Here is a 27,329-nt window from a genome sequence, read left to right on the forward strand (position 1 = left end):
AAGAAAGCGCCCACGTTTCCCCTTCAGCTCCCACGGAAAGGGAGGGACACGGCAGCTCCCAGCACCGCAGCCACGGGCCAAACGACACCAAACCAAGCGGCGGGAACGGCACACCGGCGGCCGCGCTGATTGGTTGGGACCCGGTGAGCGGGGCGGGGTCGGGTGGAGCTGCCTTGCTGATTGGATGCAGAGCGGAGCGGGGCACGGCGATCGCGCTGATTGGCTGCGGCGCGGCGAAGATGGGGGCTGACAGCCGTTGGCGCGGCGTTTGAAGATGGCGACGGCGGCCCGAGGCTCGCTGGGGGCGGCGGACGGCAGCGGTAGCTCCGTTAACTCGGCCCCGTCGGAGGTGGTGGAGGCCGTGGCCACGGAGTGGATGCTGGAGTTCGCCTGCTCCTCCCTGTGCCGGCACTTCGCGGAGCAGAGCGGGCCGCAGTTCTGGCGCTGGAGGGACGTTGCGCAGGGTGAGCCGCTCCCGGGGCAGCGAGCCCGGAGGGGCAGCAGCCCCCGGCCCTGAGGGCGTGGCTGCGCTGAGGCGCTCGTAGCCCGATCACCACCGTGGCTGCGCTGAGGCGCTCGTAGCCCGATCACCACCGTGGCTGCGCTGAGGCGCTCGTAGCCCGATCACCACCGTGGCAGCGCTGAGGCGCTCGTAGCCCGATCACCACCGTGGCAGCGCTGAGGCGCTCGTAGCCCGATCACCACCGTGGCAGCGCTGAGGCGCTCGTAGCCCGATCACCACCGTGGCAGCAGCGCTGGGCGTGGTGCTCAAATCCCTTCGGGGGCCTCCGGAGGGCTTGGGTGGTACTCGCACACGGCAGCAATACAGCAGTGCTAGAAATATTTCAGAGAACTATAGTCTGGCAGACAGAGGTGAGATGAGATGAAATGAAGACTGGTGACTGGATTTTGAATGGGAAAACATACATTTAAAATGAGACACGATCTTTAGAGTAAGAGTGGTTGGCAACTAGAAGTAAATGTCTAAGTCTCAGATAAATTTGATGGATTTATGATGTTTTCTTCTGTAAGAAGCAGTTTTCTGGGGATACCAGGTTAGAGGTTTGGAGGATATTTTTTCTTTGTGTATGTTCTTGACTCAAGTGAACGTAGTAGTATGACTTGTTTAAACTTCTGCAAAGAGTGAAATACAATGGCATGCAGAATGATTACTAAGTCGATTTCTATGGACTACGGTAAAAAATCTAACAGTAACTTAATAAAGTACTTTGAATGGGGGGCTGCTAGATTAGATTATTTATATTGCCTTTCGATGTGTGGCCTTTGGACTGCAACTCAGTAGGAAAATTGTACTGAAGTTTCATGTAGGTGGGAAGCAGAGACACTCAATGCAAAAGCACATTGAGAATATCTTCTGGGAAGACTAAGTGTATTAGTGGAAACTATTGATTAAATTGTAGAGAATTCCAGGCCATAAGGAAATAGGAAATAATAGCAAATTTTGAACTTGTTCCTACTCTGTTCAACAACAGAGGAAAGAGTTTAGCACTCTAAGATTATAAAGTCAATATTGTAAAAGCCTTTGGGAAAAGCTAAACACAGTCATAAGAAGATAATAGAAAATAGAAAAGTAGGCATGTTTTTTTTCATAGAAACACAGAACTATTACTCTTGCATATGTCAAAGGGAGACCCTACAGAAATAATGATTGGCTGTCAACAGGAAAGTCAATTCAAGCTGAAGCAAGTGCAGAAACCTAGGAAGGCAGTGGTTCTCAGCAGCTCCTTTAAACCCCAACTATTTTGTGATTCACTTTTCATTTTGAATGGTTCTGTATTATGCTGTGAAGATGAATTACTATATCCAGCACATTAGCATAAGAAATTCATAGTAACCTGAATGATGGGAAAAAACTCATGATAGCTCCCATTTTAAAATATGTGATAATCCTTGTGACCTTCCAGCTTTGCAAGGAAAACCCTCCTTGTGAATTTACATTTCTGAGTAAGCTTTCCATGTTGCTTTTACTGCCTTAGTTCTGTAAGTTGCTATAGTAACATGTAAGCGTTAGCAGTCTGTCTGTGGGCATTCCTTAGAAGTGAATGCCCACACTTCCCTGGAATTGTTCTTTGGAGCAGACAGCTGTCTTTTGTAGTACCCTACTTACCAAAAAAAAAAAAACCTAAATTTGATTCTATGGTCTTTGAATTGGATGAATTTAAGCCTGTGGTTAATTCTACTGTTTCTTCAGAAGAAGATATCCTCTTTTGCTCAAGCTCTTAAATATTATTTTAGCAGGGAAGAATGCTAATTAAGTGTGCTTCATTGGTTTCTTAAGGAGTTAGAAATTTAGTGAAATCTGATAACACAGTGTCAAATATATATCTAGCCACACTGTGGCAGTGCTGGAGCAAGACTGACTTTTCTCTTCTTTTTCAGCTCTTATTAATGGTTTCTCCCAAATACCCCCACATCAGAAAAAAACAGTATATCTCTGCCAGCTTTTGATAAGAATTGCACAAGGGAAAAATCTTGGTGAGTACTCAGGTTTTTGTTTCACTTGTTTAAAAATAGTTGTATAAACTTCTACAGAAGTGTATTAGATATGTTTTTATAAAGCCCTTACTCTGCAGATCTGTATATGTTTATAGATACAGCTATATATAAATTGAATAAATTTCACATTTTGGACTGTCTTTATTACACATGTGAACTGTCTGCAGGACTGGTGTTACTCTGTGCTGACTGACTTAGCTGCATGGAGTTTGAATGACCATATACTTCTTAAATTGATACTTTTTTGTCAGAGTAGTATCAACAAAAGAAATATACTGGAAAGGACTGAATAGCTCTTACTGAGCAATACTTGCAAGTTTAAAACTCAGGATATGTGTTCTTTTCTACACATTTAACTCTAGAGATTAAAGTAGGACAGAAGCAGGAATGAGAAGATGGATGAAAAGAGTGACTGTCCATATTTCCTATAGAAGACTTTAAGATTCTCAGCTGGCTGCAAGTCCTCAGGGCTCTTATTCACTACCATATCTTCTGTTTGGCTGCATTTGTAACTTGTTGGTTTAGCCAAGATGATTTTGTTTGAGTTTCTGGAAGACTAACTTCTTTTTTTTTTTTCACTGTTTGATAAAACTCTGGAATTTAAAGTCTTCAGAAGCAGTCTTGAAAGCATGAGCATGGAATAAAAAAGTGTATTCTAGCCTAGCAATGCCACAAAGTGTTGTTTTCATACAATTAAATTTCCTCTGTTGCTTATCAGGTATTATGTCATCCTGTTTTAGTTTAGCTTGGGAGTCAAATTCTAATATTTTAAATATTATAAAAATAAGGAAATTTTTGTCCTGATGCTCCAAATTATATTATTGTATGTAACATTTGAGAATATTACTTCATTGTGCGTTTTTGTCTTGTCAGTAGAGAATGATGTGTGTGGTGAGGAAGATTGCATGTGTGTAGTAGGTCTTACATCAGCTGTAACTACACAATGTATGTGGGAAGCTATTATATGATAGTTTTCCTATTTTGCTAGGAATTAAAATATTTGATCTGTACTGATCATATAGAGTGGGCTGTTTCAGATTTCTAGGAGCTAAACTCTTTGGTTTTACACTATTAAAATAAGCAATATAAAGTGTCATGTTACTTGATTTAGACAATAATTAGAGAAACACATGATTTTGTTTTCATTATGTGTGTATATATGCACATAATTATGTTTGAAATTTCACTGTTTGACATTGTAGTGGATATAAAATAATTTTTCTCTCTTCAGTGTTGTGTAAGTTGTTTACCTTCTGTCTGAAAAAGTACTTAATGAAAGGAGTAAGTTATTAATAGAGATTCTACTGATACAATAAAATGAAGGCACAAGTGAGGCTGTAGTTCAGTGAACATCTTGAATTAAGCTGGCAGTGCCATGGGAAAAAAGCACTTGTGCACCTGCCAGCTCCTCCTGCATCTGTTACATTGGCACACTCACTTGTGCAGGTGTGCAGTGACCAGTCTGGGAAACTGCTTGGGAGTGTTAAGGGGATGAATATTTGTCTAGACTAGATTTCTGCCAGAACTGGTCAGTGATCCTTTGCTGGGACTTTGCCCAAACCTTGGTGTTGGCACAAACCTTGGCATGGGAGGTTGCTTCTGCTTTTTCAGTGACACTCCTGTGTAGACCTTTTTGAGTTTTCCTCTTGGTTTAAGCACTTCAAATACAACAGAAAGTTAAGATATGGAAATAGTGATAGACACAGGAAGAAAAAAAACCAAACTACTTAGTATGGTAATTATATTACAAAACTAATAGTATCAATATCAAATGTTGTGAAATCTCATGCTAAGTTTAATACATTATTAATGCCAGACCAAATACCTGATTGCAAGTAGCATTTTAGGTGATCAATAATTAGCTGACATAATACCCCCTGAAAATGCAGCAGTAATATTACTAGGAAGGGAAAGAAGAACCAATCTCTGGAAAGAAGACAGATGCTTCAGGTTTCTTAAACACCTAAAAATTGAGGAAAAAGGAACTGAAATTGTATAATACATATTATTTTACTGCAAATAAATAATGTAATCTATTTAACTTTATCCTTTAGTCTTTATAAGTACTTTATTTTTTCCCCCTCTAAGGATTACAGTTTGAAAATGATCCAAGAATTTCACCTTTGGAATCTGCTCTGTCTTTCTGGACTTTACTCGAAAGGGAAGAAATTAAACTGGAAAAACTTCATGAAGAAATTCGTCGCTTGATTCAAATTCAGGTCTGTGTGACTTACTCATAATGCTTCAAGATGCTGCCTACTCATTGGGAATGGGTAGCTGGAAATCTGCCTGGTGGGAAAGGACCTAGAGGTGGTGGTCAACAGCAGCTAAACAAGAGCCAGCATGTGCCCAGGTGGCCAAGAAGGCCAGTGGCATCCTGGCTTGTATCCAGAACACTGTGGCCATCAGGACCAGGGCAGTGACTGTCCCCTATGCTCAGCACTGATGAGGCCATACCTTGAATCCTGTGTTCAGTTCTGGGCCCCTCAGGACAAGAAAGACTTTGAAGTGCTGGAGAGTGTCCAGAGAAGGGCAACATAACTGGTGAAGGGTCTGGAGCACAAATATTACTAGGAGTAGCTGAGGGAGCTGGGAGTGTTTAGCCTGGAGAAAAGGAGGCTCAGGAGGGACCTTGTCACTCTCTACAACTGCCTGAAAGGAGGTTGTAGCCAGGTGGGGGTTGGTCTCTTCTCCCAGGTGACGGGATGACAGGAAATGGCCTCAAGTTGTGCCAGGGGAGGTTTAAACTGGGTATAAGAAAAAACTTTTTCATACAAAGGGTTTCATGACATTGAAACAGACTGCCCAGGGAAGTGGTGGAGGCACTATCCTTGGAAGGGTTTGAAAAAAAACATGTGGATATGGCACTTGAGGATGTGGATTAATGGTGAAAATTGGTGGTGTGTGTTAGGCTGATTGTTGGACTTGATGACCTTAAAGGTCTTTTCCAACCTTAAAAATTCTATCCTATCCTTACTAGAACAGAGCCCTCTTTACAAAAATCTTGGGCTATTAGCAGACTATTCAGACTGAACTGAATTTTCTGTATAGGTCTGTATAGGGGACCTTTTTCTATCTCATATGGTTCCTGTTTGTACCAGTTCAAATTTGTTTCAAAAGCTGCCAATCTGAAAAAGATACCAATTGAAATAAATTTCAAAACTAATTTCAGAACTAACTGTTAGAATTAGATAAGTATCAATAACTCTTAAATATATAATAATCTGATTTTTTGGAGTCTTAGAAAACTGTAGAATTGTGAATGCTCTTGCTTTTTCTGAATCTCAGGTGGAATATTTATCATATCTTTTAATTATATTTCTTGTAGATTGTAGCAGTCCATATGGAAAACAGATATTTCAAGGAAGCTGCTGAAGTTCTTGAAAGGTTGTTCACAGACTCTGAATCAGATAAGGTAGTAAATTGTTTAAATTGCATTAAAAGTGCTTGACTTTCGGAGGAGAAAGAGGGGAGTTGATTTGCAAATCCTACCTGCATAACTTCAATTTCATTATTGTCTGTGCAGTCACTTTCATACCTATGTCACTTTAAAATGCAAAAGGAAATTTGTGGCCAGATTGATAGAAATACTGGATGATTTCTGTGGGAGTAAAATGCTTTTAGCAGCAGTTGTTCTTCTACTTCATATGAGGAGTGAGATAGCACTACAAATTCTGTCAATTTGATAGTGCTGACTACTAAGCCAATTTTCTGATTTCTATTGTAGTGGACTCTGTCACCTCCTATTAGTGTTCTATGTACCAAAGCATCCCAGGGAAGGAAAACTCATTAGCTTCTGTAGTACAGACTGAATGCTATTATGCCCCTGACTGGAAAAGACAACATATGTGTTAGGCCATCTCCTGGTTTGAAGTGACTGCATCACTCATCAAGTTGTAAGTTTGAGTGAATATGTCTCTAATATGTTAGTACGCACACTTGAATTTGCTGGAGTGAAGAAAAGAGCAACAGAAGGACTGTAGGTGAAAATAAGTTAAAAATGCTTCCTGTATCTTTGACTGGTATATTAGGACACATGTTCTATGTAAGTAGTAGCCTGTGTATAACTTACTTTTCAGATACACTTCCACTCAGAGGATTTGGATGTTTGGAAAGTGGATATTGTGGTAATAATACTCAAATTCGTAAATAAAAATGCAGCCTATACATAGAAGACAATTCTCTGGATATATTGGCTTCTGTAAAATTCAGAGGCATTGGTAGACAAAATGCGAATTTCTAATTATCAGTATTGATGTATCCTTAGTGCTGCTGTACTGTTATCCTTCTCCTGAGCACTGTACAACTCTTTCAATGGCAGTCTTTTTGAGGCAGCAAAGGAGAAGGGAGAACCGAGTAATGGGTGGCTTTTTCTGGGTGTGTTTCTCCCACTGACAACTCTGCTTTCAGTGTTATTCCTAAAGGAAATGAGAATGTAGATCTCTGGTCAGTTGTGCTTTGCCATTTACTGAGCACATAAGGCAAATACCTGGTATTATGTCTGGTTGACTCCAGAGCAGTTTCAAACTGCAGCAGGAAGTTGTATAGGGATATTCAGGAGCCTGTATAATCATCACGTTTAGCTTTCTGTATTTCCTGTTTAGCACAGATACCAAGTTTGCTGCAGGATTTGTGTTGTATAAGGCTGTGCTTTTCTTAGCCTTTAAGGGTGAAGCTGGCAACCATAATTAAAACCAAGGATCCATATGTTCCTCTTCTCCAAAGCTTCAGTTACAGTCTTTTGATACGTAAAATCAAGTCTTACATTGAACTTTTCATGAAAGAAAATGAAACTAACTTCTTAAGACAGGTATGTTGAAAGTATTTTTAAAAATTTTGAAAAATTTTACATGATACAATTAAATAGACCTATCCTTTCAAGGGAGTTGTTTAGGTAATATTCAGTTACTGTATTAGATGAAAAGGAAACTTTAGCTTCCTTTGGAATGTCTTATTTTCAAACTTTTTGTTTTAATTTATATGTCTTGGAGAAAGTAGGAAAGAGACTGCTCCTAAATATCTTATATTAATGTTTTTCCCACAACTACTTTGATTAGAAAAATAGTTAGGATAATAGTGTTAATAATAATAGTGTTAATAGGATAATAATCTTGTTTTAACAAGATCTGTTTAAGAAATGCAGTTCTGATATAAAATGTAGGTTTATATTTACTGATTATTTTATTTAAGCTTACATGACTTCCCCTACTAAAAATAAAAAATTAAGACCTGTTAATTTGAATAAAAGCTTTAGGAATGTCAGGGGAGTTAGGAGATAGAAAACTATTATTGCTGTTTTCCTGTAAATACAAATGTTTCTTACAAACAGTCTTACTCAAAAGTGATTTAAAATTGGCAAGAACAACATTCCTTCTTCATTTCATCTTCAGGAGGATTGTAAAGAATTTCTCTTATGTTTACTTCATATAAAAGAATATTGAATTATTCAATTACAAAAGCACAGACGTCTAAAGGTAATAAGAAGCAAATTTTAAATAAACAATCCTGAAGTTCCTCTGTGTTTTTCATTTTCTTATCAGAGAGACTGGGCAACTTATTAAATACACTCAAAGTATAATACAAGGAATACCTTTTAATGGTTTCACTTGAATGTCAGTTTTCAAGTTTATTTTTCAAGGCTCTTGAGTGTAGGAGAAAGCGGAGGCTTGGAGGTGTCGGAGAAGGCCCAGAATTCCATACTAACATGCCGAAGGCCCTCACTGCTTGCATCCCCACTGCAGGCATTTGTCCATCCTATTTGTCCTATTGTCTGTACCCACATTGCAAATCTTACTTTGAGCAGAGTTATTCTGGCACATGGAGGAGACAGCTTTGTGAGGAATTCCCCCTTCTGTGCAGCACACAGGTTTCCCAGTTCTTCTCTTTCTTCTAGTGCCAGATGTAAAAGTATAATCATAGAATAGTTTGGATTGAAAGGAATCTTTAAAGGTCATTTAGTCCAACTCGCTTGCAATAAGCAGGGACATCTTTAATTAGATCAGGCTGTTTAGAGTCCCATTCAACCTGGCCTTGAAGGTTTTCAGGGATCAACCAACTTGCTGAGCAGCATGTTCCATGTTTTGCCACTCTCATCATAAACAAAACAGAATACTTCCTTATATCTAGTCCAAATCTACCCTCTTTTAGTTTAAAACCATTAACTCTTGTCCTGCCTCTACAGGCCCTGGTAAGAAGTTTGTCCCATCTTTATTCAGTGTAGGAGGCCCCTTTTAGGTACTCTATAAGGAGTAATGGATTGCTACTGCCTTCTCTTGTCAAAGGAGGAGAAATAATCTTAATTTGTGGCTAAAAGTTTGAGCAGGATGTGAGAAATATTTTTTGCCAGTGCAAAAAAAGCTTATATTGCAAGCCTAAGGTCTGCTTAGAAATGTCTTTTGAACATGTTACATGTATGCTTTGTCCTGCCATGTGCTACAGAACTAGATAAACTTGACACCTATCAGTTTTAGTTTCTAACCTAGTTATAAATCCAGGCTTTGGAGTACTTTGGTAATATTTGCAGTCTTAGTTAAGTTCTGTAATTTACTTAACACATTTTTAAGTTCACTCATTTTGCGACTATTTGTTGCATTTCTTTGTGTCCATAAAAAAATCAATTGCAGCTATGACTAAAATTTTTCCTAGTTTATAAAGATCTTTATGGATTTCAACTTAACATGCTAAAGTTGTTTTGAAACTACTTTAATGTTAATACCTCTGAAATGTCTATCAAATAAGCACTGCTAGTTCTAATAAAAAGTATGCATATTAATCTTAGTGCAAACTCCTATATATGTACTGTCTGGCTTTAATTTTAAACTATCAATTACATTTCTCACAGGAAGCCACAAAACATGTGACATCTAAAGGGTTGAGAGCAACATTGCAAAACAGACCTGTGGAAGTCAATGAAAATGACAAAAATGATTTGGAAACAAAACAAAGGTTTGTATTAAGTGTTATACTGCTAAAGGATGTGCTTTGATAGTAACATGAAACTTGTAGATCAAAGAGTAGGTAAAAGGGGGGAAAGTTAAATTCCAAACTGCTGTCCAATAGAAAATTAGCTACAAGCACATTCCCTGTTTTCTTTAAATTTGTGCTCTTCTGTGGTTGTTACTTTTGGCATTTACATGAAAAAGCTTGCCATTAAGTTTAATTATTTGTGAGGTTGGACAATTTGCAGTTTAAACAGCTGTCAGTCTATAATAATATAAGCACAAAAAAGACTTTGTTTTTGTAATTCTTGATTGGACTCCTTTTAGTTCTAATTTCAGGCTATTGGTCATCTGAAGAAGAAAAAGAATAAGGAAATTGAATCAGTTTTACATTTTTCTTACAGTGATCCCTTAATGATACCAGTGTGAAGGAAAATAGTTATGTTGCTTCATGATTTTGACAGTGCAAGCCTTCAGAACCATTATATGATTATTTTGGGAAATGTTAATGTTCTAGGTTTATCACCATTTATTCAGGGAGAATAAGTTGCTAGCTTTAGCTGGGATAGAATCTTTATTTCTTCATTTTTGTACTTGGAATACTTGGTATCACTTAGTTAAGAAAATGCTGATGCAGTCAGCATAGAGGAGGACAAGTCATAAGATTTTTTTAAATCTGCTTTTTTAGAAGGGCAGCTTCTGACACATCTGAGAGATATGATGAAAGACTTGTTCAAAAAAACCTATGGAAATAATTTCTAATGAAAAAATAGAAGTGCAAAATGCCTCTTTAAATATCTTGGGAACAGGCTACCCAAAGAAGTGGTCACATTACCAAACCTGACAGAGTTCAAGAAGCATTTGCACAGTGGTCTCAAGTACATGATGTGACTCCTGGGGATGTCTGTAGAGGGCTAAAAGATTAACTCAGTGATCCTTGTGGGTCGCTTCTAACTCGGCAGATTCTGTATTTCTCCTCCAGGTATAGGGAGGCAAGGTTAAGAGGGTGATTGCATTGATGCAGCTAGTGATTGTATGCCACTGCTGCTATAGAGAAGTCTTAGATGAAGAATGAAGAAAGTCTTCTTTCATTTAAATATTGTTGAATCATATAAATGACAAGTTGCTGCATAGGAAATAATTTTTTTGTCTTTTCTTTTTAAGATTGATGAAAGAGAAACAGTGTATCACAAGTCAGTCATCTGTAAGCATAAAAAACATAGCAAGTTAAAAAATGTTGTTATTGCTCTGGTCACTGACTTTTCATCAAGTTCTTTGTATTTTTACTTCAGATTTGTGTTCTTTGCAGGAGACATTCAGGACGGAAGCCCAAAGAGAGCAGAGCTCTTCGGAGTGAGTATTAGTTTATTTTTACAATTTCAAAACAGTCATGTCAGGCACTTATTTCTAACTGCTATCCAATGTTATTTGATTAAGGCAGAAATGGTTGTGGTGGATAAAAGCACTCCAAGTTGTGTATGGTTTCTGTACAAATGCAAACTAGGCGATTGCCATATTTAGGAAGCAGTGAAATGGCTTAGAGTTCTCTAGCAATTAATTTGCAAAGTCATTCACTATTTTCTGGTTTGCTTGGTTGGTTTACAGGACTTATGGTATTCTGTGCAAAAGAAAGTGGACAGAGGAGTACTGAAATTCATTTCTATCTGAATTCTGTTGCTAGAAAACTTGATTGGGAAGGACCTAAAGAAGTTAGGTGATTGGAAAAACAAATTGTACTGTAAAATGTATGAAGTCAGGATGTTTGTGTGATTTCCTGATATTACTTCTTAAAAACCTAACACAGATAATATAATAGTTATAAGTAAGTTCTTAAGACCATTAGCACCCTCTTACCACAGCGAGATGTGTTATGGCTCCTGCACATGGCCATGTTGTACATGGAAGGACAAATTCTTAAACTCTTAAGGTGCCTTGAATGCTTGCCACAGTTAAACCTGATACATGTACTTAGAAATTATGGCGTTTGTGTACAAAGAATCATAGCTCTGATTGGTTGTTACTTCCCATCCTATAGTGTACATAGTGCATTCAAAATAATGTACATTCTTGTCAGGTGTAAATGGTAAAACTGCTGCCTTGATGTAGACTCCTCATTGTTTTGGATTTATATTAACTGTCTTCTAGGTCTTAACGACTTGCAAAATGTGGGAAAAAATGGAGTTTCTTTGGCATGTAGCCGAAAAAGACAGGTTTGTACCTATTCTCTCTTCTAAATGGAGATAAAATGAATCTGCATGCACAGAATTTTTTCCTCAACTTTAATCTAATTTTTAAATCTATTGCTCAGATTTAAGATTATGTAAATTACTCAAGTGCTACAGTTCCTGAAATTGTTACAGTCCCCTTCTTTTTAAAGACAGGAAATAGAATGTATTTTTACTGTCTCAAGTGTTGTTGCTAAAGCTTCCAAGGCTTTTATTTGTTGAAATACACCATTAACAAAGCTTACTGTGAAATAAAAAATTCTTTCCACAGTTTGGATTAAAGAATTCAGGATGCCATTTACCTGTGAGAATTTTGGGCAAGTATCAGGGGCAACTCATTTTTCAGCTTAGAAGGTTAAAGATTTAGAAATTTTATAATTCAATACTTTTGTGATATAAAAACATATTTACTTGGGAAGCTACTCTAGTTTTTATAAACCAAATGGTAGGGTCTTCTTATAATGCTACATTTCAAATGGTCCTTTGTGCATTCTTCATGAGTAAGCCTACTTCATTGTAGGGCTACATTAAAATAACCCTACTGTGTTCACTAATGCTGGCATTCCCATTGGTGGAACATGCAGAAGTGTATGCCTTAATAGAATGCAATTTGAAGTTGATTTGATGTTGGGGACTTTCAAGCTAATTTTTGATTATAGCAAATCCTTCATAAGTGTTTGGCATTTTATCATGATAACTGAAGAAATTAACATTAAATTAAATAACATTATTTAACATTAAATAAGTATATTGACATTGTTGGATTCTTCTTTATGATATCTCTTAGGAAGCAATATGGAGTCTTTCAGTTTAGATAATAGTACAAGTTGTCATCATATATCCATTTTGATGTGAGCTGTTTTGTTTTTCTGGTGTTCACTTTGATATTTCATTTTTCACATAACAGGGAAGACCAAATCTGCTTTTTTGTTTTTCTCTAGAGCTATATCTTTAAGCATTTTTACTGAAGTTGATGTACTGATTAAATCTTTCAGTTAGATGCTGTCCTCAAATGGGTTGAAGTCCTAATGAGATCTCATTCTTGAAGTTTAAGCCCCTATAAAGAGTTTTTCAGTTTCTCACAGATCTCAGGAATAGTTAGATCACTGACAATCTCTTTAAAAGCTGAAGATAAAACCAGTGCCCTAAGGGGGGGAAAAAAAAGACAGCACTTACTGGATTTGTTTTTTGCCTTTAAAGACAAATTTACTTTATTCCAGCATATACTTGGATAGGTACCTTGTTAGGCAGTTGCTGGTAAGCATGAACACTTCGATCAAGCTTGCTTTCAACATCAAGAATTAAACTATTTGGACCACAATGACACAGAGCTAATGAAAGCTTTGTAGTCATATATTTTTATGCTGAGCTAGTCTGTTATGGGGTCACCTACAAGCATGTGTCTAGGTCTACGGCTTATACACACATCTTGTTAGAAAAAAATAGGAGTTGTTTGCTTAATTACGTTGTTATAGTTCAACCTCAATTGAAATATAAAGACTAAATTATAGAGAACTGCATCTGACAGGGGCACTGAAAATTTTAAAATAACTTAAACGTAAGATTCAGAACTCTGTTTCTTTCAACACTTAGAAAAGTTGTAGGCATCTGCTCCCTCTGTTATATTTATGCCTTACTCCCTACCACTGTTTTATAGAAAGCATTGATAATTGGCCTTTTAAACAATAAATCTGCTTCTCTGCTTTATCATCTGGGTTATAAAATTGTCCACATGCATGAAAGAATGCAATGAATGTCAGAGCTGTTGACTTCTAGAACTTCCTTTTCCATGTAGTCCCTCATTCAATGTTGGCATTGTTTGCTCTTGTTTTGTAAATGGCATTTCATTGCAATGGTTCAGTGCCCATTTTCAGCCTTTCAGTGTTTTCAGTTAGCTGCATAGAACAATCTGGAGTGCTATTGAAAGGACACATACTTTATTTTCTCATTCCTAAATTAGGGGATGCAAGTGTCACAGAATTTAGGGAACTGTTTGTACTCAATTTTATATCCAGTAATTAAATGGCAAGTCCTTTGAGTTGTCTAAAATATGGATGATACTTGATTTAACTTAAACAATGTGTCTGAAAATATGAGTGTTCAGAATTTTGTCAGACTTGTATGAAAAAAAAAATCTGTATATTTAAAATTGAAGGAGAAAACTCAGAGCAGAGTCCAATAATGCATAAAGGAAAACAGGTTACTAGAGCAGAACTGACTCAAAGGAGTAACAATATCCTCAGATTTGTGAGGGAATGTCTTCACATTCTGCCTGGCAAACTCAAGCTTTCTCTGCTGGTGCTCAGGGCTGGCCAGATGTCACGTTGCTGTGGACCAGGCACTGTGCTGATGTGAGCTCAAGCATAGTGCTGCATTATGTCCAGGCTTTCTACCAGTCTTGTAGCAGTGCAAAGCTGGAATCTAGATAAATTCTGGCCCAGAGGGGACAGAGAGCTTTTCATTGAGTGGGGCAGGGGACAAGTTATTGCTCTGTTCTGTTTCTCAGTGAAAAGAAAATTAGTCAGTCCCTGATTTACCTGTGAAGCAGACCCTCATTTATACAATAGTGGAAGAAATTTATTTTTTAAAAAAAAGCTCAGTGTAAGAAATTAAAAATCAAAACAAGCTAAAAACAACCGTTTAACAGCAAATGTAATTAATCATTGCAAGTAACAAGTGTTGTGATTGTCTCTTTTGATGAAAGTATTTGAATTAGGTCAAGCATAACTGTGTTACTTGAATAAAGATTTTAGTTAGTAAAGTTTTCTGACATGCTCTGAAATGAGATGAACTACATGATTCCAATGGAATCTCTGGTCTTTTAATAATAGTAGAGAAAAAGGCTGTTACTACTAATGTTGTAAAAGATCTGTAGAACAGGAAGAATTAGGAAAAGGAGGTATTTTTGATAAAAGGTAAACTACTTTAGAGAAGTTTTATGTTCCTAACTGTTTAAAAAATACAGTTGAACTACTATTACTTGTAATTCTTTCACTGCCTAGTGAGGTTTGTCAGTGATCAGAATTTACTGAAGAGGCCCTAATACTTGCATTAAGCTGGAATAAATACAGCTTTGAGATGTGAAGTTTAGTCTTTACACACCTCAGCTTACACTTTGTTTAGATGCCACATTTTCCCTTTTTGGAGAATAACCAGGATACAGTTTTGATCTGCTACAGTGCTGAGGTTGAATGTTACTCCCCCTTGTATTTCATGTCTGAACCCTGCTGCAATTTTTAGAAGTATAAATTTAACAGAAGGTTGGAACCATGCAGAATAACACTCAAAATTGTCACATGGCCGGAGACTATACTGATTATGCTTACAAGAGCTTTTAAAGATCCCAGAAGGATTCCAGGTCATTAAGAAATAAATTTATTTTTTCTTCCTATTTCCACGGATGTGGGTTCTTGTGCCACTGACAGTCATGTTGGCTGGGTGTTCCTGCTGCTCATCCTCCCTTGTGCACAAGCAGGAGGGTATGCATTTGTGTAATCACAGCAGCCATAAGATTTACATTTCCATTGGGTACATTATTTTTGGAGTTAAGTGATGTAATTCGCATTTCCTTGCACTTATCAGATCTACTAGTCTGGTTTAAGTTGAGGCTATTCCTTTGCACCTGCATTTCCCTTTTGCTCAGTTCTTTACAATTTTGAAGGTTTCAGTTGTAAAGGTGAGCCATAGTATGATTCTCTAATGTTTTCTTCTGCTTTATAGCCAACACTATTTATCCATTTGATAGCTGGAAGCAATCTGTTACTTACACATGGAGGTTTTATACATACTCTGGGAAACCAACCTTTCTTCCACCAAGCTATAAATTTTAGGCCTTCAGATTCAGCCATTTACCATTCTTATGGCTCTTGTAATGTTCTATAAACATTTTTTAGTTCCAATCCAGTTACTCCAATTAACCCAAGGCTTTATTACACAGGTCCCCTTTGGGAGGCCCCATAAAGCTCTACAGGTTCAGTTACAAATTTATCATTTATTTATCTCTAGTTTCAAGATAAGGTGCTCAAAAAAAACCCTCTGACATCTGTAACAACTAGAGAGCTGCCTGTAAAATTGCTTTTATATTTCCTATAAGCTCTTAGATTAATACCTTTCGCTGTTCATATATCTGGTATTTTTCTTGCCCTAGCTATGGACTCACAAAGAAGACTTGGAGCTGAAATCGGGAGTAAGGCAGTTTGGAGTGGGTAACTGGGCTAAAATTTTAGCCCATGGTAACTTCAACAACCGAACAAGTGTCATGTTGAAAGACCGGTGGAGGACACTGAGCAAGATCAAACAAAGCTGATTTGGACTGCAGGAACCAACTCTTCTTGACTTTTCCCTAAATGAGGACCTACTCTAGCTTTTCAGAATAACATCTTATTTTAGTCTCAGAGTGTCCAGCAGTGTTGCTGTCCTAAAACATGCAACAGAATAGTAATAGGTATAAAACATTTGTGTAAGCTCACTTGCTCTGGTAATGGTAACTTAAATGTAGAGTCTGGCCTTTTTTGCTGTATGCAGTAACAGATCACCTAGATTCTGAAAAGTAAAAGTGTTTGCAGTGATTTAAGAAATGTCTATCATGTAAATAGGGGTATTAGATCTTTAGTTTGATGGAGGCTAATAAAAAGTCAAGTGTTCTGTATTTTTAATGGGCTATATGTCTTTTTAGATTGACCTTTTCATATTTTTACTTCCTGCTATAAAGTCCATTCTAATTTGTTTTGCTTTACTTTGAAATTTAGATCAGACTTGTCATCTTTGTAAGTTATACTGAAAACTATGTATGTATTAGTATTGTTAATTTTATGAGATGATGGTTTGTTGGGTTTTTTTCTGCAGTTAAAAAGGTGTAAATTCATATAATGTTGTATTTGTAAGTAACGAAGGGACTGGTTAATTTTTTACATGGAAAGGAACACTATTATACTAGCACTTAGCATCTCTTGGTTAGCTTGTGCCACCTACCTTGTCTTGACAAGTGACTTCTTCCAGAGCAGCAGGAAAGGGAAAGCTCAAAAACACATGGCCAAAGTGTGGCTCAATAATGAGTCTACTCTGTCAGTGACAGCAAATATACTTTTTAATGGGGGTCACTATCAAGGTCTCTGCTGGCCACTGCAATTCTCCTGCTCATGGGAGAGACTCTAACAGATGGATGATAGCATTAGCCTGTATCTCTGGATTCAGATAATTTGGAGGAGATTTCCACAATCTCAGAAAACTCATGCTTTCTGCTGTCATACTGGTGTGAATCAAGTGACTTGAACTAACATAATAGCTCATCATTCTTTTTAAAGTGAAATCCCTTCAATTCGGATATTTTCTCTACCTTTTTTTCTTGGGTAAGGTTTTGTTTTTTTTCATTTTCCAAGAGCATGATAAGAAAAAGCACCTGTCTGAATTGGTCATATTGAAACAAAGCTCTCTGAGATAATTTTCCCCATTAAAAAGGAAAACATATAGTTATGAAGTCTGAAATGTTTGGAAAGTATTAAAATAATCTCTGCTTTCTGTTTTGGAGGCCTGCTTTCATTACAATAAAATGGTAAAATGCAATTCAAAGTTTGATTTACAACACCTTCTTATTGTAGACAGAACCTCAAGCAGATCACCTTTCTCATTCTTGCTAAGAGACTCTGGGTTCTTCCAGGAAGTCTTCATGTTGCATGTAAATGCTGCCTGTCTTAAAAGGAAATTTTCTCAACCTTTGTAGCAGTCTTGTCAGTGCTCAGATGTTGCAGGTTCCTGTGCTAATCATTGTAGATGAGCATTTTTAATTAATAATAAGTATTTTTTTTTTACTCTTAGCCAAGGCCTTAGTCACAAAGTCTGGTCTAGGTTCATCTGCCAGAAAAGTTACACTATGTATTACAAAGTTCTGAGGAGACTAATTCTTTAATAATGCTGACTAGGTATATGTCTTCATGAAGGTGGCTGAACATGAAAACTGCAGTATAGAGGAAGAATACTTACATAGTTAAAGTGTAAAAAATTGTCTAGATGATACTGGAGAGGAACAAAATACCTAAACTGAAATCAGTTTTAGCTTTCAAAAACTTAATTTTTATTCACCCTTCCTCTTATGTGTTGACAGTAACTATTGTCAGACTTGAAAATATTTGGCTGGCTCACTACTGAGTAGGAGCAGTGCCTGTAGACAGGACTATGGCCAGTAAAGATGGAAAGCAACTTTTGTGGTTAGAAACATTAGCATTTTAATTACAAAAGAGAAACAGGGTAACATGCTTCTAGTGTTCTAATACAGAGATCCAGTCTTCGCATTTTGTATTACGGCAGAGACAATTTCCTGAAATAATTCTGCCAAAGTCCTGACTCCTTTAAAATTTGTTAAGGCTCCAGAAAATGCAGCAGAAATATATGGGTTTCTTGGCATTGGTGTTAATTTTCTTAGTGTTTTTATTGCAATTTTAAAGGTCTTTTAAACTTTTATGTAAAAATAAAACTATGCACCAGGGGACAGGAACAGTGTTCCAGTTGCCGGATCTTCTTCCAGGTTCCTTGGCACTGAGAGTTGCCAATTGCTTCCCAGTGTAAGATTTTATCTCTGAAATGAGACAATAAATATGAAATTAGAAGAGTAAAAGCTATGTATTTAGTATTACTGGATTGTGTTGTATAAAATGTCAGAAGATTGGATTTGTTTAATCATATAAGACTTTATTAAACACATCAAGCTCTTAAAATTCTTTCCGGAGCAGACATTATATTCCTAAGTGGAATATCCAGCATGGTGGGTTGAGTAGCTAGTTGTGCAGGTATTAAGTAGTATGCATGTTAATAAATGCATGAATCAAATAAAAATCAGTTCTGAATAATACATATCTACTTTCACAATTAATTTTCTAAAAAACAGGTATATATGCTTGAGGGGAGTACCAATCCACCACGGTTAAATCTGCAATCAGATTTGGACTATGGCAGGAAATACCCTTTTTAAGTAAAAGTGCCCATAGCTGTAAAAAGTCCTCTTCCACTATACAAATTCCATCACTTCTTAACAATAGTGAATAAAGCATTAAGCTCTTATATTGAAATTACTTCCCAATTTTATCTAGGTTTTAAAAGCAATTTCTGTGTGAAGTGAAAGGATAAAACCTTCTGAGCTGTTCCAGTTTTTAGGTACAATAAATGCAGCTTTTAGCGAGATTTTGGGAAGTATGGACTCCTGTGCTGCGTTTGGTTTACCCGTGTGCGTTGTGGCCGTCGCCGGCGCAGCGCTGCGTGGCCGTGCTCATGGCCGGGGGCTGGCAGGCGACGCACACGGTGTGTCCCTCGCGCAGGTACTGCATCCAGCGCGCGTACGGCCGCGTCTCCAGAGCACACTGCTGGGAAAGGGATTCCGTCCTGAACTCCACGCAGTATCTGCTCAGAAGGAAAAGAACCAAATTATGAGTGATAAAGAACGAGCTAAGTAGGCACTTTGAATGGACTTACATATCGTAAGCGTGCTGTTTATGAAATGGAAGTTAGACATCATCATTGCTAACAAATCTTTCTGACCCTAACCCAATCAGTGGATTCTTAAAAATGTTATGTAAACTATTTTTCATACTATGCCACAGTCCAGTGTTTTATGTATAATCTCACTTTCTGGTAGTGTTCTGTATTACATTATTTTGAAAACCAGATCTCAGTAACCCATATTTTTTTCTTCTATGCTGCTGAAAGAAAATGGGAAAGAGTCTTTAAGACTGTCAATGAGTTTTATTGTTCTAGGGAAAATAGGACAGGACAAAGCATTATGAGCATTACAGACCCACTAATAGCCTAATTTAAACTTCATTACCATCTCTACTGGTAACTAAACAAAATTTCTTACCGCTTGTGTCAAATAGCTTAAAAAAAAAGGTCTCTTGACACCAATCCCATTCAGCCCACGTTGTTCAGAGACCTACATCTAATTTCTCAGACTTACACTTACATTCAGCTTTGTTTTAGCATTGTTTACTGCTGGCTTTCAAAAGCAGCTATCATCAGATTTGCCATGATTCCAATGTCTAATTCAGGACAATTAGTAAGTAATAAACAATATCTAGAATATGCAAATAAACTGCGGGAGAGAAAACCAGTACAAGCTATAGCTTATTGTTTAATTTTTGAAATTTTAATTACATCTTTCTCTGTAGACAGCTGTTTTCTACTGAACAAGATGACCCACATACATATGATAAATAGATTACCCTGCTGCTTCTTTGTCTGAAGGCCAGAGAGAAGAAGATGCTTGTCTTTTTCTTTCTTTACCGTATTCAGAGGTAGTTATGAAAGCAGGGACTGAGGGAAAAAAACAGTTATGGTAAAACAGCAAGGCACAGCTGAGTCATATTTCAATTACTCTAACAGTGGGTGAATGACTTTATTGAAAAAGTGATAAAATGTTTGGCAACATTGGACCTCAACCCCATTCCCTACAGCTAAGCTCTCTCCTTATTCAGAACAAAAATAATGCATGCCATCTAGACAGTGAGGAAATAGGATGTACTGGAATCCCACAAGGAGTACTGTTTCCAGTTTCATACTGAATTTGTGTTCTAACTTCGCACAGAGATAATTTGATACTTGCATCTAACTGAAGGAATGCACGCAGCTTAGTTGTTTGCTTAACAGAAAATTAAAGCAGCCAGAGTAGGAAAACAAATTATTGAATAAAAAGTAGTATGACAGTAGAAAGTAAAGTTCTAAATTAAAATTTTAACCAGATAATTGCAGATAGATGCTTGGTTTATTGCTGTTCATTGACATCAGTAAAATTTATGATGGCCGTGATGGATACAATATACAGCAGAGAGATGAAATGGAGAGTACCATGTTCATGGCCGCAGTCCTCCCCCTGGTAAGTCAGGTATTCCAGGCAGCCAGCCTTCTCCTCCAGAGCTGGACATGGTTCCCCACCATTCTTAGGTTCCTGTTGTACGTAGCGCCTACGGATCCGCAGCCCAGGATGACATTGTTCTGCACAGCCACTCCAATGGCTCCACTCCCCCACAACACAGGGAATAGCTGCAAAGCAGTATGAAAACATTATTAGTATTCAAGAATTCTGTTTTATCCTAATTGCTTTCAAAAGCTTGAGATAATAAGATTATATTGAGAGGCTTTTTGTTTGGTTTGGTTTGGGGTTTTTTTTCTTTTTTTTCTAATTTTATTTATATCGGTTTGAATGCTCTTCCAGGATTTTGCATACTCAAATTGAAAATTCAAACCTGCCTGCAATGCTTGGCTCCCTATTCCATCCCTTGTCCACAAAGAAAGAGCCCCTCATCAAAACCTTTCTCTACAGCTGTGGGGTTCTTCTGTACCCTCTTCTGAAGCATAAAGCATTAGCCTCAAGAGAGACCAGCTCATGGATTATCTACACCAGACTGGTCTGACTTTCCTTGGCAGCTCCTACACCACTAGATTTTGCTTAAAGGCTGGAACATTAACCAGTAGCACATTTGAATACCTTCAGATCTATTTCTAGCTCCTTTTTCTTCAACACTGAAACTGTATTCAGTGCCACAATTTTGTTCTCCTGTTTTAACACAGGTCCTGCTCATTTCCAACTACAGAACAGTCCATTGGATATTTGAATTTCAGTTCTCATGGATCACAATCCTCTGAATTAGTCAAAAATTCTAGGGAAAGTACCATTATTTTTAAAGTAAACTTTGAATCATATGAAACTGCATTTCCCTCAGGCAGGGAAGAAAAGGTTTTGCAGTGTCATTCCAGAATACAAAACCAGGTGATAGATACATTATTCCTGAATGAGAAGCTACATAACACAAAAGTCTTCACTTTATTTTTCCATTAAACCAATATGCAGCTGTAAAAGGCACACAGCCATTTTACATCTCCATGAAACTGCTATTCTCAGACCCATCTCCAGGAATACCAAGTCCCTGTTTTTGAAAACTATATAACCTAAAAATTTTCCCTTTCCTTAGCAGTTAGAATGAAAAGCTTCACTGCAGGCTGAGCCCTCAGGGGCTGGATTAAGATGATCTCTGGATGCTCACTGATGGAACAAACAACCCCTCTACCTGGGAGCTTCAAATCTGCACAGCCGTGGCAGGAGAAGCATGAAAGAGCAGATAAGAAAAATGTCTCACACATGGGCATCCATCAAGTGGAAGAATTCTCTGAGGATAAGCAATGATTTCCCTACATAGGTCATACTTAATTTGTGCCCTACAAGGACATTTAATCTGACTGGTGAGGCATTCCCAGTAGCCTTCTTTCCTGGAGGCCACCCGGTAGGTGCTCCAGGTTAGAGAATGGTACAAAATACACATTATCATCTTAAATGGGCTACCTTAAGTGGGCTATCTTAAACTGGTTCTGGATTGTTTTGGGTCATGCTTCTCATTATCTAGTGAAATAAAACTTTTCATTTCCCAGGTGTACTATTTCTCATTAGCTTGTAATGGAACATATCACATGCTTTCAATTTTTTTTCTGCATTTCCGGATTACAATTTAAATCCCCAAGAAGCTTTACAGCTTAACCCCTAGTTACATCCTTTTATCAGTGTTGAAGGAAAGTGATGGGACCAAACTAATCTTTCAGGAAAATATTTTATGCCCTCTGGGATTTGACCAGTACAAGAAATTGGGAAGAGAGAATAGAATGTGATAACCTCCTTGGGGTTTGTGACTCTTCTCACAAAACATAGAAATTGCAGTGTTTGCTCTGTCATTACATCTCTAATTTCTTGGACTATTACCAATATAATAAAGCAGATAAAACCTCTGAAAGAGGCTACTTGGCAGATGTCCTTAGTGTGTCACTAAAATTCCCTTTCTCCGTTCTCATTGTGCACCAGCTGTTCTGACCAAACTTGCTCACTTTGAGTGCCCTGACAGCACCAGGTGTATTGTGGTTGAGGATGATGCATCCCACGCCCTAAGGAATTCCACTGAAACAGAACCACAGGGTTGCCCGAGTATTGGACCACCTGCTTAACACTCAGGCAGTGTTGCCATTGCCCATCCTCCTCAACAATTAGTATCCTCTGTTTTTTTCTTCTACTTACTGAAAAACACTTTCCTAGACAGCTCCTGAGTATGATTTGTAGAACAGTGCTGGGAAATAGCAGAAAAAGCCCCCTTTGCCAGATGCAGACACCTGACACTGCACCACCAGGCACTGCCCTCAGACACATCCAGGTACCCCAAAGTACATGACACAACCTCTGTGGCTGTGAAGGCACCACACTGACATGTTCACTACAACCCTCAGACTGTTCCAAGAACTGTGAACTAGAAAAGAAAAGCAGTCATAGTTAAAATGTCTTAGAGCCCACCATGGGATAGCCAGGACAAGTGCTAAATGCAGTATGGACCTCACAGTCTTTACCACCTGGCTGCAGGGTCCAAACACAGTCCTTGACTCCACTAGATTTTATGGTACAAGCACAGACTTCAATGCCTGATCACAAATCTTAGTCCTACCCATGTGCCCAAAGGACAGTAAGTGTCTGTCTAGCCTATTTCCTTATCTATCGATTCTCTTCCAAGCTGGCTGTATGAATGACCTGCATAAATAAAAATTTCCACAGAACTTTAATCCCCATATTATCACCTTGATATGCACATAACATCAAGTCTAACATCAAATTTTCCATGAATAAACAAATGAACTGAGTAAGTGCATAACAAATAAAGCAATGACTTCATGTCTTACTGGAATCAAACCAAGCTGACAGTTAAATACTGGTCATCTGCAGAAATACATGGTAATTTTATGGTTATCAAGATTTAGAATAAGAAGGATGAATTGCCCTAGTCATGTGGAAAAATAAGAATATTGGGTTGCTAGAATGGAATTTAGGCAGTGAGATAATAATGTCACTCTTGCAGTCAGTACCCAAAAACTATTAAGAGACAGTAGATCAATTTTGTGCCTTGTTGAAAAGATGTCAAATTCCTCAGCATGACACAGACTGGATCCATGAGCTGACATAAAAGGAATGGTGTCATCTCTTGACACACAAAAAGAAGTATCAAGGACCCATAGCTATGGTATACCCATCTTTATGGATCTCTCTCTATATTGCTATTTGCTCAGCTTATTTAACACAGTGATGTCAAATGATGATTCATGGAAACAATGAGGAGGATGCAAGTCAAAGGAAACTGAAGGAAGGGATTTGTTCTCGGGTATCTACCAAAATGTGGAAGCTAATGCAACACTTGAAATTTCAAAATAAACCACAGAAAAATTACATTGCTATCTTATGAAAGACAGCTCAGTAGCCAAATATTTGGTTTTGTCTTCTACTTGCAGCACTACAAAACACAGATGCTTATTTTTGAGTGAAACTCCATTTAATTTTTTCCCATCTCTGGAAAAGAAAAACAGAGGATTGTAGTATGTTCATTGTACAACATATATTGTAATATGTAAGGATCTCTAGATTTTCTCAGAGTAACCACTTTGATTCAAATGGTGAGCTGATTCCTTTCTCAGGCTTTCTCACTGGACAGTAGTTCCTATTTAAAATACTATGTACAACAATATTTTTTCTTCAAGAATATTGTTCACTTATGCAAAAATATTCTTCAGTGTTAGAACTATAAGGAAGTTTATTTAAAAATTCTTGAACTTGGGTTCAGCAGTCCATGAACTTCTGCCAAGCCAGAAGTATACAAAGTACTAAACTTACAATGATTTTTAGACATGACAGAATTTAACCCTGCTGCTGGCAGCTTTAGGATGTTCATTCTTTCAGTCATTTCTTTTGTTCTGGAGCATTGTTTTTGGGTGATTCCTAACATCTCTTGCATCCTAGCATCTCTTGATTACTTAAAGTTGAGGCACTTTGCACTTTCCCCAAAGGATGAATTGTCCATTCTGCAGATGCTGAAATCATGAGTTGTGAACAGGTTGACAAACAAGCAGTAGTACGAGAACCATTGATCACCTTTCTTCACATTTCTATTTCAAAGTTTTGAACTCTACATTCAAAACAGTGAACTATGCCAGTGAACACCCCAGTGTCATTAAACACTTAGATAGATTTTAGCAAGACTTAATGGGGAGACGCCAACAGGAACAAAAAAGACTCTAAAATTTTCAGCCATATTTCTGTAAATTGAAACAAACTTCCAGTGGAACTATTTAGAATTTCTGTTTATACAAAATACAAGTTAATGACTACTTGCCATGGAGAGTATATATTATCATCTGCCTTTAAAAGAACAACGTCTTGTAAATTTAGAATTTTGGATGTGTGAATTCTAGGATCACCTTGCCTGGGTGCCAAAGTTCTGCCCTCCCATGCTACACCCATCAATGCAAAATGCACTGTTCCCTCTGTGTTTGCATTGGTGCTAGCACAACAGCAGGGCAGCAAGTCAGTGCGGGGAGTCAAACCAGGCAATAAAAGAAAACAGGCAATAGAGAAAATAGAAATAGTTCCCTGTGTATTTATCTTCCTGAACTGGACCACCAAAGACTGGCAAATTCCAGCTCTGGTGAAGGAGAGGCAGTGAGACAGGAAGGCTTCACTTCCATTTTCCTGACTGGATCTAGGGCACCCACCACCCACAGAGGGTACAAGAGTGGTGTGTTTATATTGTAGACATACAATGCCTTTTGAGGCAATCACCACTGAGCCCGAGCCAAAAAATACCATCTTGATGACAGCAGGGCATCATCAAGTGCCAGAAGTCACCCCAGAAGTCATGGTAATGAAAGTGTTTAAACTAGAACTTATCAAGCACAATCTCGATCTTATTTTTCAAGGATTTCAGCTCTGTTTTCATGCTAACACTGTGCATGTTTATCAGCTCTCTCCTCCTATGCTTGAATATTAAAAATTATTTGATTTACTGAAAACATGCAATATGCTGCAGCTGTATGACAAGCATCTTGCCAGTTCTTCCTCTACTGACTTTCCTGAATGAAAGAACCATCTATTTTAAAAATGCTACATTCTGTTTGACTTTGTGGTGCATTTTCTTCCCTTCTGTTACTCTGAGGAGATTATTTAACTGTGGGAGAGCTGACCATGTTCCTTCTAGAGGCCTGGGGTCATAGTTCTGCTCTGCTGAGTTCCTTGGTGCAGTTTTACATCTTTTAGGATGGGTCTACCCGATCTGAGAGTTGAACTCTGCCTTCCCAATTCGGGCAGATGTAAGCCAACCTGGGTGCCAAAGCTATGTGGCTATGTCAGCATGGCATTGAGCCTGCTAAATGCACCCTAATTAGCAGGACTGTGCAGCAGAGGCTCATGACTTTCTGACTGTAGGCTGGCATGCATCCAGCCAGCTGGGAAGAGACATTAAGCTGACATTAGTACTGCACCTGCAGAGCAAGGTCTGTGTCCTGCATCCCAGGCTCACAGACGTTGGTCAAATTGTGAAGGCTGCAAAGGGTAGAAATCCCACAGAAAGAAGCACTGTGAAAGCACCTACAAAGCAGATATTCCATTCGGTAGAACTGGGCTACTTTTCCCTCCTTGCCATTGCTCACTGGCAAGTCTTGCCATCCCCCGAGGGCTGGCAGAGGACCTTCTCACTTATCCGTCTACGCTTATTTTTAAGCCTTTGCCTTCCCAGTAAATTCCTGCAGATTCATGCTCCTAGACAAAACCTCACAGTGGGGACTTCCCCAATTATTTCATTGAATTTTGTTTGTCAGGATGTGAAGAATCAGCTGAGAGACACAGACGGTGCTAAATTAATCTCCCTGCTGTCTCTGCAATCGGACATCCTCCCGGCAATCAATCTGTGTTTGGGACTTGCCTGAGTGAAAAATAAGTAACATAATATTTTAAAGTAACTTCAGACTGTCACTGTACCACAGCTGATCCGGAAACCTTTTCTCTCTAGTGAGAGAAAAGTTTCTGTCTCCCTTCCTGAGCCTGGCGCTGCCCTGGCGCTGCCCCAGCTTGTGCTCAAGCCCTCGCCTCGGGGCTGGGGAGGGAGGAATCTGCCCCTCTCGCAGCCCTGAGCCCGTGCCCGCACGAACCTGGCGAAACCTCCCTCCCGCGAAGCCCCGGCAGGCAGCTCCCGCACCCGGGCGCAGGGACGGGGTCCCGCACCCGGGCGGAGGGCCCCGCCAGGGCCGGGGAGGGCTCACCTACCCGGACACGCCTGGCCGTGGTCGTGGCAGCAGTCCCCGGCTCGCCGGCAGCCTCCGTCGCAGTAGCAGGTCCCGTAGCCACCTCCCTCCCTCCATCCCTCGCCGACGCAGGCGGCATCCCGGCCCTGGCAGCACTTCCCTTGGCAGCTGCCCCCGGCCCCGCTCCCGGCCCACAGCAGCCCCAGCCACAGCGCTCCCGACAGCGCCGTGCCGCCCATCGCCGCCGTGCCGCCCAGCGCCGCGCTCCGGCCGCCGCCGCGCCGCCCGACGTGCGGGCCCCGCCGCTGCTGCGCGCCGCGGCCGCCGCCAGCGCCCGGCGGAGCGCAGCGCAGCGCAGCGCAGCGGAGCGCAGCGCAGCGGAGCGGAGCGGAGCGGGCTGGGCGGGCGCCCGGCGGGGGTGGGGGGCGGCCCGGCCCGGCCCGGCCCGGCCCTGCCCTGCCCTGCCCTGCCCGGTCGGGCAGCGGCACAGCTGCCTCGGGGGTGTCCTGTCAGCGGTCTGGGTCTTTCCCGCGGGATCGCACGGCAGGACAGCCGGCGATGTCCCACACGGCGA

General features: G+C 39.3%; 2 protein-coding genes across 4 annotated transcripts; one reads left to right on the forward strand and one right to left on the reverse strand.

Annotated features, from left to right (window-relative positions):
* Positions 1-235: 235 nt before the first annotated feature.
* Positions 236-18,524, forward strand: TERF1 (telomeric repeat binding factor 1). Of its 3 annotated transcripts, none has more exons than XM_085573883.1 (9): positions 236-464; positions 2,401-2,496; positions 4,606-4,736; positions 5,846-5,932; positions 7,178-7,327; positions 9,359-9,462; positions 10,765-10,808; positions 11,601-11,665; positions 15,828-18,524. In XM_085573883.1, exons 1-9 carry the CDS (start codon positions 275-277, stop codon positions 15,984-15,986), a joined length of 1,026 nt encoding a protein of 341 aa, XP_085430009.1. In that variant the 5' UTR covers positions 236-274; the 3' UTR covers positions 15,987-18,524. The 3 variants fall into 3 exon arrangements, with proteins under 3 accessions (XP_085430009.1, XP_085430010.1, XP_085430011.1); XM_085573884.1 differs by having other exon boundaries at positions 2,401-2,470; positions 4,628-4,736; XM_085573885.1 differs by lacking the exon at positions 7,178-7,327.
* SBSPON (somatomedin B and thrombospondin type 1 domain containing) lies at positions 17,877-27,076 on the reverse strand. The gene is made up of 5 exons (XM_021530611.3): positions 26,778-27,076; positions 20,510-20,704; positions 19,888-19,978; positions 18,893-19,069; positions 17,877-18,251 (listed from the first exon to the last, which is right to left on the reverse strand). Exons 1-5 carry the CDS (start codon positions 26,992-26,994, stop codon positions 18,134-18,136), a joined length of 798 nt encoding a protein of 265 aa, XP_021386286.2. The 5' UTR covers positions 26,995-27,076; the 3' UTR covers positions 17,877-18,133.
* Between the last annotated feature and the right edge of the window lie 253 nt (positions 27,077-27,329).

The sequence above is a fragment of the Lonchura striata genome, chromosome 2, assembly GCF_050655825.1.
Source record: "Lonchura striata isolate lonStrDom1 chromosome 2, ASM5065582v1, whole genome shotgun sequence".
Classification (NCBI taxonomy): domain Eukaryota; kingdom Metazoa; phylum Chordata; class Aves; order Passeriformes; family Estrildidae; genus Lonchura; species Lonchura striata.

Coding starts and splice junctions, on each gene's coding strand:
- TERF1 (XM_085573883.1), top strand. CDS start 275: ATGGCGACGGCGGCCCGAGGCTCGCTGGGGGCGGCGGACGGCAGCGGT. Junction 2,497..4,605: donor TGCACAAGGGAAAAATCTTG/GTGAGTACTCAG, acceptor TCCCCCTCTAAG/GATTACAGTTTGAAAATGAT. Junction 7,328..9,358: donor AAACTAACTTCTTAAGACAG/GTATGTTGAAAG, acceptor CATTTCTCACAG/GAAGCCACAAAACATGTGAC.
- SBSPON (XM_021530611.3), bottom strand. CDS start 26,994: ATGGGCGGCACGGCGCTGTCGGGAGCGCTGTGGCTGGGGCTGCTGTGG. Junction 19,979..20,509: donor GGACTGCGGCCATGAACATG/GTACTCTCCATT, acceptor TTTTTCCCTCAG/TCCCTGCTTTCATAACTACC. Junction 19,070..19,887: donor TCAGACAAAGAAGCAGCAGG/GTAATCTATTTA, acceptor CCTTCTGAGCAG/ATACTGCGTGGAGTTCAGGA.